Consider the following 17,042-nt stretch of genomic DNA (forward strand, 5'->3'; position numbering starts at 1 on the left):
TTAAGTTATAAAAGTTAGACTATATTGAATTCAAGTCTGTTATTTAATTATTATAATTTTATATATATAATTAGAATAATAGCGTAATAATAATTATTTTATTATTTTATTATTTTTAGTAAGTTGATGTATTTTGTTAAATGATGAACAAAAACATTCTTATATTTAATATATAGACAAAGTAGTTGATCAGATACGAATAATCAACTCAATATGATACATCATTTAAAACAAGAAAGACGAAATATAAACTCTAGGTATTAAAAAAGTATTGTGATGGTGATCGATCAATCGCTGTCGTCTCCTGACACTGATCAATCCGTCACACACTGTAAAAACAAAGAAGGGTGAAATGAAACTAGAAAGCTACTGTAAAGATTGAATTATTTTCCATAAATTTAAGATGAATTTTTTGCACTTCACCTTGACGCATGCTACTATCTCGTGGTTGAGCATATGACAAGACTTATTTGATATAGGTCATTCAAGTCATTCAAGTCATTTTGAATTATGCTCAGTAGAAAAGCCAAACTATCACTGGACAACACCTGAATCCTTCTCAAGAATTTCGGCATGAACTGAACAATGGCGAGACTCGATTACACACACTGGGTCGCACTTTTGCGAACTTGCCAATGTTAATTCCTGAGGGCGCGTACAACCAAAGGAATGCACATCACGCGACATGCAAACATGTTGTTTAAAGCTAATATCCTTCTAGATTCATTTTATTTCATAAAAAGCTTTATTTCAGGTGACAGTATGTTGAACAGTATCGATTCCATTGTCAAACGTCTCGCCTGACACTTGACTTAAAAGGCACACGGAGTCCTCACCAGATCCCCATAGAAAAATGAATTGCCCCATCGGAAATCAATACATTACCACACAAAGTGCCCTTGAGCAAGTCATCAAATCCCTGCTAGTTCCAGGGGTGCTGACCTCCCTGTGGAGCTGAGCAAAAAAGACGAACGTCCGCCCACTGGGATCAGTACTGTGTCATGGAAAAAGGTGATCAAGAGAATCAAGAAAGCTGGATTTAGTTTTTTTTTTTGGCTCTGAAATCAAACCTGTCTAGTGAAAATCTGAAAAATGGGTTCTGTTGGTTCTGTTTTGTTCGAGGACAGAACAGCCGCTGCATTCGTTAACTAGCCTCAGGCAGACTGAAGCTAATCAGTGACAGCAGTGTGGGAACAGGACTTACTTTCCCATCGTTACTCACCTTTTCTGCAAAATATGCATGTGTGTGTGTGTGTGTGTGTGTGTGTGTGCGTGTCTGAAAGCGCTCGTGTGTCTGTTTATGAGTGACGACAGCTCATATCTGAGTTTCTGTGTAAACTCCACATCATGTGCACGTCCACATCTTGAAGTGGGCATATCTGAGTTTCTGTGTTTCTGTATTAGCGTGCACTGTGATAACCTCTGCCCTCTTTCTTCTCTCTGTTTCAGCGAGCGTACACTGTGATAGTGGAGGCGTGGGACAAAGACAACGGCACACACAGCAATGGTAAGGAACACAAAATGAAAGATCTTTGCACCTTTTGTTCCACTCATTCTGCTTATAAGGTGTTTTTTCATTATTTTGCACCATCATGTTAAATCCAAGTATTCTCTGCTCACAGATAATGTTACATATATGTGTTAACAAGACCCAGCTAGCAAATGCTAAGTTGGCTTTATCAAGAAAAGAAGTGGATCACGTGAAGTGTTTTTTTATTTAGTTCAGAGCCACTAATGAGCGTCTTGTTTTAGTCCACGTCGTGTTTTAATTCCTTTCTTTTGTCATCTGTGAAGTGAAAAGTAAATCCCAGCGCACCACGGAGCATTTCATTTGACAGGGCTAGCGGTCAAACAGTCACTCACATTGGATGGTAGTGGAGGAGATTGCACCTCCTCCCAGTTCGACTTCATTGACAGTCATCAAAGCAGAGCACCCTGCATGCCGCCTGACAGTGAGTCAGCTAAAAAAACGAAAGCTTAGATTTGACTGACAAAGTGCAAGTCGACTCCTGTTCTTCTGGACTGATGAATGGAATCATTGAGTTTTCAGGGGCAGCTCGACTATTCACGTAATGTTGACAGGACAAACGAAAAAAAGGAGAGCTTGAGAGGTAGTCACTACGTGAAGTGGATGTAGATCTCGGATTGTTGGTTCTGGAAAGTTGATTTACTTACTCAGATAGAAATAGTTAATATAGAGAAATAGTTGGACCGTCCGATGCACAGTTCTAATGGATCGTAAAGGAAAGGTCATTAAAATCAGAGGGGTTAGACCTCAAGGGAGCATGAATATGGACAGAAGATTTAATCTGCCAACTATCGTGCAATGTCCTCCCATAAAGCAATGAATCCAGTCAAGTATTTCAAGTATTTAACATGTTGACAGCTCATCAGCAGTCCTTGAAGAAAGGCTGCACACAGATCAGGTGAGATCAGGTAGTTGTGAAGAGCATGTCGTAGGTGGGATCCTAATTGTACTTTGCAGGAAAATTCAAAAACTGTTAACACATTTTATCGCATAGTCACCACTCATGTGAACTTGAGGTGAAGTTTAGTTCTAACCTGCATGAGTGCTGATTTCCTTTGTATAGAGCTTGTATCCTGTTTATACATGCTCCTTTCATGCCAACCCTGTTTGGTTATGTTCTCCAACACCTCTGGAAGGAAGAAGGGTTAACTGAGTGATGAAATCTATGTGATAAGACAAGGCAGGATTTGTGTCGCCGTTAGGTCTTGGCTTATATTCCAGACAACTGATTTAGAGCTCAGATCATTCAGTGATTCCTACCTGCTGATAGAACACCAACGAAGAAAACGCACACCTCAGATCAGAACACTTCATCTACACAGACTCCTTTTACCTTTCACATTGTTACCACACAGAGACATACGCAGGTTTTAAATCTGGGCAAAAGAGAGTACCTGGGTTGGATAAATACTGTTGTTAAATGTTGTAGATTGTACATGGTATTTTTCATTTTTCAAAAAACTTTTTCAGTCACCGCCCCCCATAATTTATAGCGTTAGCATCAGTAACATCAGCAGCATATTAGCGGCGTTGAGTTGATTAAATATCCAAATTCAGATTTTAGCCCAAACAACCCATCAATTAATGATTGAAAATGATTGACAGATCGACCACCACTACCATTTTTGTACAGTTCTTCATGTCTTATATGATTTTCACGCAGCTCAAGTCCAGCTATTCAGAACAAAGAAACTTTTTGACATTGAACAAATAATTTTAAGCATACTGACACTAAATAATTTAAGCATGAAAAAACCACGATAAAAAGAAAACCAAACTCACGATACAATCAGATGATTCAAATGAAAGCCACGTCAGATCTGTGTGTTCTGTGACTGTCACGTTCACATTCATGATTGATGGGTGGCTCATTCGTACACCTCAGCCTCCGCCTCCCCTTTTCTCACCCTCGTCGGGGTCACTCAGACTGTTTTTGGCTCTCGTCTATATTAAGCCTGCATCGTTAAGCCATTAATTACGGACCACAGCTCCCTTTCCTCTGATGTCTGTCTCCTAATTAGCATCCTGACAGCTGTTCGGCTACCGCACGCCACTTCATTATCCTGCAACAGTGTGACAGGCTGGCATTTAAACTGCCGTGCCTCAGCACGGATGGCGGCTCTGGTGGCGGGACACTTAAGTCTTTGCTTGTTCGACCACCTGTAGATGTGGCGGTGCGGCGGCTGGAATCCTCACATGGGCAAGCTGGGAGGCAGTGACAGGCAGGCAGGCAGAGCAAGGAAGGTGCTGACGTCTCGTGTCCCGTCTTGTAGACTTGGATTTTTCTCATTACAGGATCACAAGTTTGATCCCGGAATCTGTCAGTGAGTCTGTCAGCAGCCAAGCGTCCTGTCAAAGTGAAACCTTACCTGTTTGTTTCATTAGAGGTCATACTAGATAAGCTAAAAATATAAATGTAATTTCATGATAAGCAAAAAATCCTCTGCGAATGTTTCTCTGTGATGGTCAGCATGTTTCAGGAGATATTTGGGGATTAAGGGTTATTACATCTCGGCATATCTACTTTCGCTTGTCTGTCTCTGTCTGCCTCGGTTTGGGATTTCCTCCATTTTCGGAAATTATTTTCAACAAACGTCAGAGAGCAGGCATGAACCTGTTGCATCCAGCTGTGGGTGTTGCGTGCAGGTAGAGAGGACATTAGTGATAGTGTGGCATGATTAGACAGAGAGAGTTGTCATCTGTTACAGGCCAGGTGTGCACAGGGATGTCCCAATCAAGTTGGGTTTCGCCCGAGTCCTCTGAATGTCTGCCAACACAAATCCTCAGACTGCACCGTAAGTTCATACTTAATGCAGTTTAACAGTTCACGTTCAACTTACTGTTCATTAAAAAGTCAGTAAAGTTTGACTCGTTCTGAAGTATCACACATTCGTTAGATGGTTTCTGAAATTACATTGTGTCATAACCGTATGAGAGGATTGTCAGCTGTGGCACGAAAAGATCTTTTCTCAAAAAGATTTTTCTTGATTTATCGATTGATCGTCTGCAAAATGTCAGTAAATTCTCACCATTAAAGCCCAAATGTACACATTTAAATCATTTGTGTCATCATATAATTTTTTGAAAACCTAAAGAAATTCAAATTAGCCGTGGTCACCGCCATGTTAGATGTACTGCTTCTTCTGCCCCCCGGCTGACCTAAAAATCGTCAAAGACGTGAATCATCAGTGGACCTGAGGGGGGCTAAATGATGCCGGGTGCTCTAATGAGCCATGTGTAACGGCATAGACCTGTCAATCAAAACTTCCATACAGTTGTCATGATTGGGGAAATTAATTATAGAGACCAAAACAGTTTTTTGTACCAGGCTGTAAACATATATATATTTCTGCTGTGAAGTTGGACATTTGAACATGGGGACTTATGGAGACTGACTCACTTATACAGTTTTTAGGCTTCATTTCCCAGCCACAGAGTTTGTGACTTGGTTTTCCGTCCGTCATTTAATCATCTAATTGTATTATTGTAACTTGGGTTATATTTTTATATTTATGGGGTTTGTTACACAAAACAAAGGTGAAGATGTCATGATGGGCTGTGGGCACAATTTGGTGACTTTCTCCAGACCATATGACCATATGAACAAAAATAAATCGACAGTCTTCAACACAGTTTCTGCTTAGTTAGTTTGGACCTCTTGCTTTCTCTAATACTACTCAATAAGAAACTAATTCTGCATTCATGCAGTGAGTTACAGCTAAAGAAGACATTAATCATGCTTCATATATGGATCCATTTAACATTGCGTTGATGGCCCCAGCAGCAGTTCTAATAAGAAATATAGTCTGCCAAACAACACACGCAATGGCGTCACGATAATGATCATAATAATAGTGAGATTACAGAAAGGTGGCTCAAGGTGAGGACATGAAGTAAGTTTCCTGTCCTGTGTTACAGTCGGTGCTGCTGGTGCTTTGTGTGAACAGGTCTGGGCAGCAGGTTGGAGAGGCCTCAGGAAAAAGAAGGCTCTGTAAAGACTGTTTATGCTTCAGGAAGCCCCCGCCTGTTTCAAAACAAAACAGCAATGGCAGGAGAAAAGAGGACGGAGCAGTTGTTGACTCTGTGGGCTGGTTCGGATTGTTGGCTGGCGTGGGGCTTCACTGGAGGGTAGACATACGCCGATACTGAGCGTGTGCTGAAAGCAGTGGAACATCTGTCAGAAACCAGGGGTTAAACGGGTTCCTCCTGCACCAAATACTAGATCACCACGTGGATTCATCCTCCGCTGAAAATAGTCCCCAAAATATCTACTCCTGTTTGAGTAACATTTGCTAAAAACTACAGTGACCAGCTGTTTTAGGCTAAAGATGTAGGTGTCCCATAGGAACCAACAGGCTTGGAGAGGTAGTCAGGGTTGGGAATGAAGTTAGTTGATGTTTGGTGCCGTGCATTTAGTTAGTTAGTTTAGGTATCAGAATAAGATTTGTTTTGGTACAAAAGCTGCTCAGCGCTACATCAGATCCTGATTTATGTCTTCTTGACACAAAATAACAACTTAAATCTGTCCAGTATTGGAAAGGTAAAGTGGTTTACTGCCTGTTCGTATAATGATGAAGATTGATGTGAGCAATGAAAATGAGGTCATTTGCATCTTTACCGAAGTGGGACTGTGTGCCAAGCTGTGTGAAGCAATAAAAAAGATTCATTGTAAAGTTTTGGCAATCGCAAAGACAGCATTTAAAAGTTGATTAAGTGCAATTTCTCGTGCTGTATAATTTCCATTACGCTATCTGAAGAGTCTGGATGACTTAACTTCAAGCGACGAGCAGGTTAAAACAAATCAGGAGCGAGCAGAGAGGACCCGTTGGTCATTTCAGAGTCTTTTAATCACTGTTATAATTTATTCACTAAATTATTGGTTCATCACAGCATGACGAATGGCTGTGAAACTATTATGTTGCGGTGTTATACCACCTTGGGTCAGATGCCTCCCACAACAAAACAAACTCCCTGACAACCAGGTGAATTACTGTCATGTGAGGCCGACATTCTGTCTCTCATCTCAGGCGTGCTTTGACAAATATTCCATCCAACCATCCGTTACATACATCCATAGATAAGTGTGAGGCATCACAAAATGATACTCTGACCTCATCATGAGGTCACAAGTAGCCATTATATTGATTTCAAGAAAAAAAAAAGGTTGGAAAGCACACGCACACAGACACACAACCATTCAGTATCTACATTTTTCAGATATCTGTGCATGATTTTAAAATAGAAACTGTCTTTTAGCTGCTGGCCTCACATTTCTGGACAGATTTTGAGTTTGTGTGATGAATATTTATCATCACTTTTTGTCATTTTATACATCAGTTGTTTATTAGATTTAATGAAAACAGATGGATTAAAAAAAAAAGTTCCTTATTGCAGCTAAAACTGGGAGTTACAACTCAATAAATTCTGGGTACAGACTAAAATTTGGCAGCTGGGAAATACGAAAAAGCTGCCAGTGAACGTCTGATCAGATTTGTGCTCTTGTTTACTTATTTGTGATCAGATTGTTCCTGATTTAAATTTAAAAAAGACGTTGGTTTTACATAATTTCATTGGCATAAGTTCTCGTACGGCTGCTTCTGATCAGGCATTTAACATTTTAGAACTTTGTCAAATAAAAAAAGATACAGACAAGTTTTAATGTGAGCATCCAACACGTCCACGTGGACCTAAAATATCTTTCTGCAAACAGTCGGATGTCTGGTGTAGTGAACGCAGCTTTGGCTCCGGTTCAAAGATCATCGCTGTTACAAGCGACAAGCTGTAAGGAGGTCAAAGGTCGAAGCATAAGTGCCACAGCCCCCCCAACAAAACACTTTAGTTACAAGCAGCTTGCAGCGTGAAACAAAAAGCTTAAAAAGCAGTCACGCTTTGTTTATTAAATGAATCTTCACACAATCGTGCCACTCTTGACTCGATCAGCTGCTCAGATCTGAAGCCCCTCGTTGTTTATGTAAGCCGGTTTTATATGGCCCACTCTCTCTTGCTCTCCCTAGTAACAACGGCCTCTCTTAGTGTGTCTCCTCCAGTACAGAGAGAGCTCATGATTGGTCTATATTTTTATATCTAATTGCTGGAGATGAACAGTAGTGAGTGAGTGCCTGGGTGTTTCAGGTGGTGGGTGTGGGACTGAAATCTGTGGCAGTGTGTTAGCTCGCAGAGAGACTCAGTAAATCAGGACAGCGTGAAAATGGATTCTTACTGTCTCGTCTACAGAGTCAAACTTAAGCAGTTATGATGATAAAATACAAAGTGTGTTGTTATTCTGAAATGATAAATCCTGACCTGAAGGGTTTTCCTGAAAGGGAGAAAGTGAATTAAAGGTCGAAGCATGATTCAGAATTCAGAGTTTAGAGATGTTAAGCTTCAGTGAGACTTAAAACATAGAGGACAAAAAGAACCCTCACCCTGCACTCTGACTTGCTTCTCTTATGGTGGCTAATGTTAGTGATATCTGTCTGAAGTTTGAGCGTTTCAGGAGGTAGCTTTGGTGGATAATTAGGTTAGAGACAGAACTTTGACCTGGGACACAGTGGTTTGTGTTCCCCTTAAAGCCAAAAGTTTTCAGTCCCAGGGTTTAGACAAAAAAACTACTTGGTTAGGTTTGGGAAATGATCATGGTTTGGGTTCAAATAAATCCCAGAAAGCTTCCCGACAGAAAGACCTAAGGGTTAATTAGGCCTATCCTAGCACATTGCGTGTCTTGGCATCAATTCACAAATGTAATGACTCTTTTCTACTTGTGCCAGTTTCTATGAAATTCTACTTCTACTACTTCTGAAGGTAAAACATTTAATCACTCAAACTGCATTGTGAAAAAATCATCTTAGTCATGAAAAGAGAAGTTAGCAGTTAAACCTGGCAGTCCACTGCAGCAGCCTTGTGTTATTCATGGTGGATTTAAACTATCAACTCCGGCTGTGTCCGTCAGTGTTTTGCTCAACCCACCGAAGACAGTACCAGCGTGAGCAGTCAGGATGAGTACTTCCTTCCAGTTCTGTCTTGTCCAGGTCACACTCGGCTCTGCGAGCCGCAGCAGCAAAGCCAGGTCACGCTTCTTCTGTTCCTTGAGAACAAGCTAAAGGGCCTTTCCTATGTCGCCCTTCCTCGTCTGTTCCCCGTCTCTTATTATTTCCGGCCTGGCTACGATGGAGTTGGGGCTGGATATCCTGAGGGGTGGAGGGGGGGACAGAAAAGCATTTCACCAAGCAGGAAAACTGAAAAAGCACTTGGGTTATCAAGCCCTCGCAGACCTCACTCCTACACACTCTGTTTGTGCTTGCTTAATTTTCCTATTCTTTTCCTCGTTTTCCTCTTTTTTTTTTCCTTCTTCCACATTCTTGGTGGATAGGAATGAGGTTTGACCGGAGGATACACCTTCCCTCTAATGTGTGCTAACAACAGGCATTCTTCGAAGCCTCATGGACTGTCTTATCTCACTAAACACCGGGTTGTTGGGTCAAATCTCATAACCGGAATCTGCCCTTTTCCCTGAAATGTCATTCACAATTTTTGTTGTTTAGACATTCCTATCTAACTGACCCAAATACTTAAACTGTTGAGCTTTGTATTGTTTCTGTAGTGCTAAAAAAACAGTTGATTAATCAGTAGTAGCTTAGCTACCGTAACTGCCAGCTGCTAAAGTCAGTCATTTCAGGAGCCAAAACTGAAGGTTAGTAAACAAGATGATGCTTTTTCCTTTTCCTGTTTGAATTCAAGGACACATTATTTCAACATTATCACTAAAAACTGCTTTGGTGCTGTGAGAGAACAGGTGTAAGATGTTTCCTGGGATTGATTAATCCAAAACAATAATCCACTGATTAATCGTCAAACATAATCTTTAGTGGCAATTGTTGTTGTTAAAAACTAATGATAGAAGGACAAAGTGAAAATATCACAGCTTTTCAATCACTAAACAAATCAACGTTGTTGTAACGTGTATCGATTTGATTTGCATCTTTTGTCCAGATGACGAGCTGCTGATTGAGCGCAGCATCCACAAAGGGATGATCAACCCTGGTGAGGAGAAGCAGACGGAGGAGTACAAAAGCTTGATCGCCAGACTGGAGTACACCATCCGTGTGCGCTGTGACGAACACTACTACGGCAGCAAGTGCAACAAAGTGTGCCGTCCCCGCGACGACTACTTCGGCCATTACGTGTGCGACCAGTTTGGGAACTTAGAATGCATGGAGGGCTGGACAAATCTTACGTCAAGCTGCAAATCAGGTGAGGGGAAAAACCATAGTGAAAACACATGCAGTAATACACAGGCCAGTGTGTTCATAAGACTCCTCAGCTTCATATTTTACTGGAAAATGACAGATTTGTTTTGCATGGAGTCACACAAACCGACAAAAAGCAGTAAAAGATAAGTCAAAAATGTGACTGATAAAATCTTTTTTTTTTTTAGTTTTTCCATTACTTCCAAAGTTGGTAAAAATTTTTTTATTTATTTGGCTCTAACAATACTATTTTTTAAAGGTATCTGATAGAATAGATTTTTTCACTCAGGTTTTTATATGCATTCATGCAAGAGCTCATAGACATGCAAATGTGGAGAGATGGGCCGCCACACGACACTCTGCAGAGCCCAGGAGGTGAACTGGCACCTTTCCATCTACTAGTCACCGTCCATACTTTAGTCCATACTGGATATGAACGGTTCACAAGCCAAGTCCTTACAGACACATGACCCTCACATGACCCTTTACAGCCAACTACAGAAATGTCTTTGCACACAGGGACGTAGTTTTTCTCCTTTTTACCTCCTTTTTGGAAAAAGTCTGGAAGTTCATTGAAGTTCATGTCAAGTGTCACTTTGCAAGAATTCAAAGAATGTTTGGAAACTCGTCACTTCTGGAGACACCTTCAATTTTCCGACAATGACTTTGCCATGCATTGTTACCACGGCAGAGATTCTCTTAGCTTTTCACAAACAAAGGAACACAGGAAATGAGAGTTTAATGATTCCACCATCTGCAAAACAAGGTGCCCGACAAGCACAACGTGATGTTGTAGATTAAAAAACGCTAATGAGACGCTGATCTGTGTCAGATTATGATCAGGAACCAACACAAACTTTCTCTTTCCTTCCCTAAAACAGCCATCTGCAAACAAGGATGCAGCCTCGAGCATGGGACGTGCAGCATGCCGGGGGAATGCAAGTGAGTCGCCTCCCCTCCATTTTTTTGAATGTTTCTGTTTGTTTGCTCACCTGTCAGCTGATGTGAAATATGCTCATGTTTGGATGGAATCCCCCCCAATGTAAGAGTTTAACGAGGATAACAGTGGTGACACTACAGAGTGATGAGGCAGCGAGGGGGGGTTGTTGATAACATACCAAGCAGTCGAACCCCCTCCCCTCATCCTAGTTCTGTGAAGTGCCTCCCCATCCCTCCACCTCCATCCCTCAGCTCCACTCTGATCCAGAAGCCATTGTTCTGCTTCCTGTTCTAAAGCTGGCCCGCACACACACACAGACACACACACACACACACACACACACACACACACACACACACACAGAGACAGATAGAGAGGTCTGTTTTGATATATTTCTTCCCTCGTCCCTCCTCCAGCACAAGCGAGAGGCACAGTGCCCCCTCGTCTCCCTCCCCCTTGCTCTAAATGTCTGCAAGCCCACATCACCTCTTCCTATCCTGGGCCTTGTTATGGCTGCCACTTGCCTGGTGGGAAGTGTGGATTCCACCCAGTGAGCTGCAGACAACAGGCAGGGCAGACAACAGGCAGGGCAGGCGTGCAGAGAGACGGGGGTGGGGTGGGGTGTGGTGGGCTTCAACACAGCTAAACTGATGCTTTTCTGAATATTCAAGAGTAGAAAAAGTCGTGCATTAAAAACAAAGAAATCACGACACCTGTAGGTCTGCAACATGTCAGGAAGAATTCCCGCTCCTTCTAGTTAAACAGGTAGCTCAGTAATGACTGACTGCAGGCCTCACGTGGAAATAAAATAACAGATGATCAGTATTAGTATTAGTCGAGATGTTAAGTAGACTTCACCTCTGGCTTGGAAGAGTTGATGTGTAGTGTTTTGGAGCAGCACAGGCGAGCAGAACGGGGACGACAAATGACTTTTTGAAAAAATGGAACCGTAACTTTGTCTCTTAAAACCCAGTCCTGGTTACTCTGACCTCGCTGCTTTGTGCAGAAGAAAACTTCGAGCACCACAGAGGAAATGCCACCGCGGTGGTTTAAGAAACGTTATTTCTACGCTGCTCAAACGCTGAAGCGGTCTCGTTAGAGGAGAGACCAGCAGTTACAGATGTGTTAGCCGCGTTTAGCTTGTTTTGTCTGCGAGCAAATGAGTTGTGAAACTTGACAAATGGTTTGAACTCTATAGTAAATCATCAGTAACGGATTCAGTGTCTTCATGAGTGGACTGTCAAATTGTATCTATGATGAAGACACGAGGAGGACGGTCCTGTTCCACACAAAACTGTAGAATGCACGACTGAAGTGTACATTTAGACACAGTGGAGCAGGAGTGCACACACACACACACACACACACACACACACACACACACACAGATAGTGGCAATTCTTTGGAAAAGGGAGGAGAGGTGAAGGTTTTATACCGTAGCAGGTTATGATCTCGAAAAGACATTTTTCATTGGAAATGGCCGGAGGATTGGAAGAGAGCAACACCCTGGAATGTGCCTCAACATGTGATTTGGAGCTTCATCGAAATCAGGGGCGAGCACACACACACACACACACACACACACACACAGATACATGCACACACAATGCTGTGAACTAAGCAAGATGATGGATGACACTCATCCAACAAAAACATGGATACAGAGCAAATAAAAGCATTTTGGTTGTTGATTTAAAGGGTTCAGTCCACATTCATCAAACAAGACACGCTAAAATCATCAGCGTACGGCTGTTAGCTCAAAAGATAGTGGGCGGTGATAAAAACACACAACACCATAAAATAACAACAAGAATGTGAGGGCAGAATCTATCACAAGGCCGCACAGGGGGATTCAGTTTGGTTTACGTACTGTAAAGCTTCACACTCAGGTCGAGAAGATTCAGACCAACAGTTTTCATGTTCATCACAGGATTATTTCAGGTGATGGAGGCTTGGATTCATCATCTCTGCACTATTTTGTTCAACAGTTCATCATATATGAGGGATTGTAACACCAGTTCAGAGCTTCAAACCTTAACTTTTATCAATCAGCTAGGCTTGTTCTAATCCAAATAAAGCATAAAAAATGTCAGAGATGATAGAAAACTATAAATATAAAACATATGTTGACTCATCCTTCAGGTAAACGTCACAATCCATCTGAGAAATAAAGTGGAAACAGAGAGGCAGAGGCCGAAGGGTTAAAGACAGAAAAGCTCCGAGAAAAATAAAGAAGAAAAAAAAAGCGTCTCAGGCTGGCAGAGGAAAACTAAAAATGTGTGTTTGGTATCTTGTTTCTTACACACAGCGCATTCACAACCTACGCTCCCTCATGTGACACTACTAAACATGTAGCTAGGCAACAGCGGGCTAAGTCCGTCCGCTGGATTTGGGCGCGAGGCTTGCCTGTAAATAATTCAGTGGTCCCACACACACACACACACACACACACACACACAGCCCCCTCTACCTCTACCCCTGCCCACCATCCAGTCGTCCTCTGGGTGTGGTTTGTCTGAGGGGCAGCAGCCGAGCGGGGGTTGCGGGCAGGCGGGATATTTTGGGCTCTGGCTGGCCCCTGCGGCCCCTTCCATTGATGGGACAGCAGCAGCAGCAGAAGCAGCAGCAGCCCGACGACGGGGCTTGTGGGTAATGCCACCCTTGGCCTGTGGCTTCTCGAAACCATTTCCCCTGCTCTCCCACACTGCAGCCAGACAGACTGTCCACGCTGCCACCGCTGCTGCACGGCTGACAGTGTGCAGGGCACCACCACCAACCGCAGTGCCGGACAACACCACATACTGTAGTAAACAATACACAGCACTGTCACACACACACACACATGCGCATAACTGGGCTTCACTCACTGAGCGAGATCAGATTAAAGTTATTGCGGTCGTGCCTGCAGTTGAAGGCGTTTCAGCTTTCAAATTGTCCATGAAACAAACCTCGTGTTTGCACGTTTTATGAACGTTTTAAGAACTTAAGGTCCCGGCTGCATTCCAATTGTATGAATCTCAGATGATCTGCATCTGATAAATGAGCCGACCGTGACTCAAACCTCACGATAGGTGTCTCTGAACGGGCCAAATCATTTTTCTATTTAAAAACTGTCGGTTACATAAAGCGACTGTTGACAGAGGTCTGTGGTTCGGTCTGTGGTTGTTGAGGAGGAGACAGAAATCTCAGAAAAAGATTTGATCAATAAAAAACTCTTTGTAATTTGGATGAATTAAAGCTTTAAAAAGTTGTTAAAGGTTCTATTTTAACGTTTGTTTAAAGTTTTTATCAGCTCTGTTGGACTTACACTGGGTGATGACGGGATGTATTGTTGTAAAATGTGATCATTTCCCCCTGATATTAAATCTATCATCAGGCCAGAATTTGGGTTTACACGGTGGTTTCACTCCCATCACTGTTAGCATGTTTTGTAGACTCTTCACTCCCAGATATATGCAGCCATTCTGTCCGATATTTCAGACCTCCACTGGCTCCGCCGCGGTACGGTTCAGAAGCTCGCAGGTTGCGTCAATCTGCACAGAGCAGCTTGAGCTGACAGGAAGTCAGACACAGATACAGCACAGAGGATCCGGTCGATTTTCAGAATAAAACACCCCGTGCAAACTGTCGGCTGTAAAAACAGACAAAAGGGGAAACAAATTAGCCACATAGCATATTAACAATCTTAGAAGCTCCGAAACCAAGAACAACAACCAAATCTGAGAACGTTCTAACATGTTTTTGATGATCAGACACTTTTATGTGTTCAGCAGTGTGTAACACACTCCTGTTGGTTGATTCCTAAATAGGACTGAGGTTCCACCAGCGTGGTGCCTCCATTCTGTCACTGTCTTCATACTATAGCACATTACTGCTCACTACACAGCAGTATATCACTGCTGTGTAGGAGAAGTGTTCATTCGGCATCCATTTTGAAGTGTTTGTTAGCCGCAGTGGAGTGAGGGTGGTGGTGGTGGTGGTGGTGGAGGAGTAGGGTGGGTTGCTCCCTAAAAATAGCTCCCGACGGGAGAAATGACAGGACAGGTGGGGCAAGGTTACCACTGGCCTTGGAATAACGGAGTGCTGCCATAAACCAACAGATTAGTTAACCCTTCACTGCCCCCCCCACCACCACCACCTCTTCGAGACGACTAACCAACGTTCCACAAATCCGCTGCTCATTCCGGGTTTGACCTCCACCGAGCTCACGGCAGGGAAGACGTGCAACATGTGACGCACGTCAAGAAAGATAGATAGAAAGATAGAATATTACTGAACAATTAATAAGTGATTTCTAATGAAATATGTTCAAATATCTTTGCTGGAATTGAGCATTTGATGCCTTTATGCTGTAAAGAAAATACTTTGTTATTAAAACTTAGTGAACAGCATGTTTTTTTGGCCCCTGAGGCCTTCTCCATGTTTTCCAAGAGGTGTTTAACTGGCACACAGCCTCAAGTGGTCCTTTGTGTTTTCACATGTAAAAGTATTAAATTACTGTATCACTGTGTAACTATCACAGTTTATCATGTTCCCCTCCCCTGTGTGCATGATATTCCCTCAGGCTGCAGCTGTGAATAAGAACACATCCTCAGTGTGCTTGTGAAATAAGAGGGACTTTTTTTTTTTTACTGAAAATCAGCCACCGTTGAACTCTGTGTGTTTTGATGATCAGTATTTTACTGAAATAAAAGAAAAACATTGTCAGACAGTGAAGAAGACTAAGGTTGCCGTTCCTCCCTTATCGGTAGTTTGAGGTTTCAGATCCCTCCGAGGAAGGAAGCGGAGAAGGGCGGAAGAAAAGAGATAGGAAAAAAGGATACAAAATGTGAGGAGGAAGTGAATAAAGAAACACAGTAGACTCACTGTTTCAGTAGAAAAGCTAACAGTCCTCCTCGCTGTGCGTTGCAGGTGTAACTACGGCTGGCAGGGTCCGCTCTGTGACGAGTGCCTGCCGTATCCCGGCTGTGTTCACGGGACCTGCAGCGAGCCATGGCAGTGCACCTGTGAGAAGAACTGGGGAGGTCTGCTGTGTGACAAAGGTACGACCATATTTCCATCTCTTTTTACATACGTGACAAAGCAAAACAGCACCTAAGATACACTTTTTTTGGTGTTCTGAAAGGCTTTGACCTCTCAGCTCAAAGGCTGTTGGTTTCAGTTCTTAAAATCAAGAAGCAGAAACTTTAAAATGTGCACAGTAAAGTCAGCGCAGACATGATACTCACTGTGATGATGTTTGGAAGTGAATGGAAACCAACGGTGGTCTAGAAGAAAGCACACTCACACTATGACTTGCAAAACAGTTATTGTTGAAGTATTTTTGATTTCCAGTATACGGGCTAAAACATGCAAAATCACTGGCATGGTCTTTTAAAGCTCGACCTTCTTGCACCACACGAGTCGCATGAGGACACAGTGATTGGTCAAGATGGAGGGAACTAAAGTAGAAATTATATTTTCTGTAAATATGTTCTTACATTGTGCTCCTCGTAACCCACAATCAATGCCTTTGTGAGGGAAAAAAAGCTACAACAACAAGTTCCTGTGTATTTTAGACAGTTTGTTAACTGTGTGTTTTACACACAGATCTGAACTACTGTGGGACCAACCGGCCCTGTAAGAATGGAGGGACGTGCATGAACACGGAGCCGGACGAGTATAACTGCGCATGTCCAGACGGCTACTCCGGCAAAAACTGCGAGATCGGTGAGTTCTCAAATGGAATGCTGTGGAATGAGTTCTGAGAAATCTGATTCATGATTAATAATACTGTTTTGATTCATTTTCCTCTGTAGCGGAGCATGCCTGTGTGTCCAACCCCTGTGCCAACGGAGGGACGTGCCATGAAGTCCCATCAGGCTTTGAGTGTCACTGTCCGGCAGGCTGGTCCGGGCCGACCTGTGCTAAAGGTGATGACTAAGTCTCTACCAAAACTGTTTTTCCCATCACTTTTTGAACACGTTTTATGTTTTCTTTTTCAAACAGACGTTAATGTTACACATTAAGATTGTGCTAAGGTTAAACTACATTAAAGGTCCAGTGTGTAAGACTCAGTGGCACCTACAGTAGTAGTGAAGCTGCAGCTTGCAACCAAATGAGTACTCTCCCATGCCTCACCCTCTCCTTCTGAGCACGCAGGAAAAAAACTCGCGTAAAAGGCAAAAGTCCATATCTAGATCAGTGTCTGGTTTGTCTGTTCTAGGCTACTGTAGAAAAATGGTGGACTTGCTTTCACTGAAGATATAAGGGGCTCATTTTAACAAGAAAAACACAATGATCCTTATGTTCTGGTGATTATGCACTAATGGAAACATACTAATAAATA

At 42.6% G+C, this 17,042-nt stretch overlaps 1 protein-coding gene across 2 annotated transcripts in view; it reads left to right on the plus strand.

The window, feature by feature from the left end:
* Nucleotides 1-17,042, plus strand: part of LOC104929631 (protein jagged-2) — a 51,717-nt gene that overhangs the window by 16,833 nt on the left and 17,842 nt on the right. For both annotated transcript variants that reach the window (XM_019260251.2, XM_027278727.1), the window contains exons 3-8: nt 1,450-1,507; nt 9,518-9,778; nt 10,656-10,716; nt 15,626-15,756; nt 16,304-16,423; nt 16,513-16,626. In XM_019260251.2, coding sequence (XP_019115796.1) covers nt 1,450-1,507; nt 9,518-9,778; nt 10,656-10,716; nt 15,626-15,756; nt 16,304-16,423; nt 16,513-16,626 — 745 coding nt within the window. The remainder of the gene's footprint in view (nt 1-1,449; nt 1,508-9,517; nt 9,779-10,655; nt 10,717-15,625; nt 15,757-16,303; nt 16,424-16,512; nt 16,627-17,042) is intronic.

Source organism: Larimichthys crocea, chromosome V (assembly GCF_000972845.2).
Source record: "Larimichthys crocea isolate SSNF chromosome V, L_crocea_2.0, whole genome shotgun sequence".
Classification (NCBI taxonomy): Eukaryota; Metazoa; Chordata; class Actinopteri; family Sciaenidae; genus Larimichthys; species Larimichthys crocea.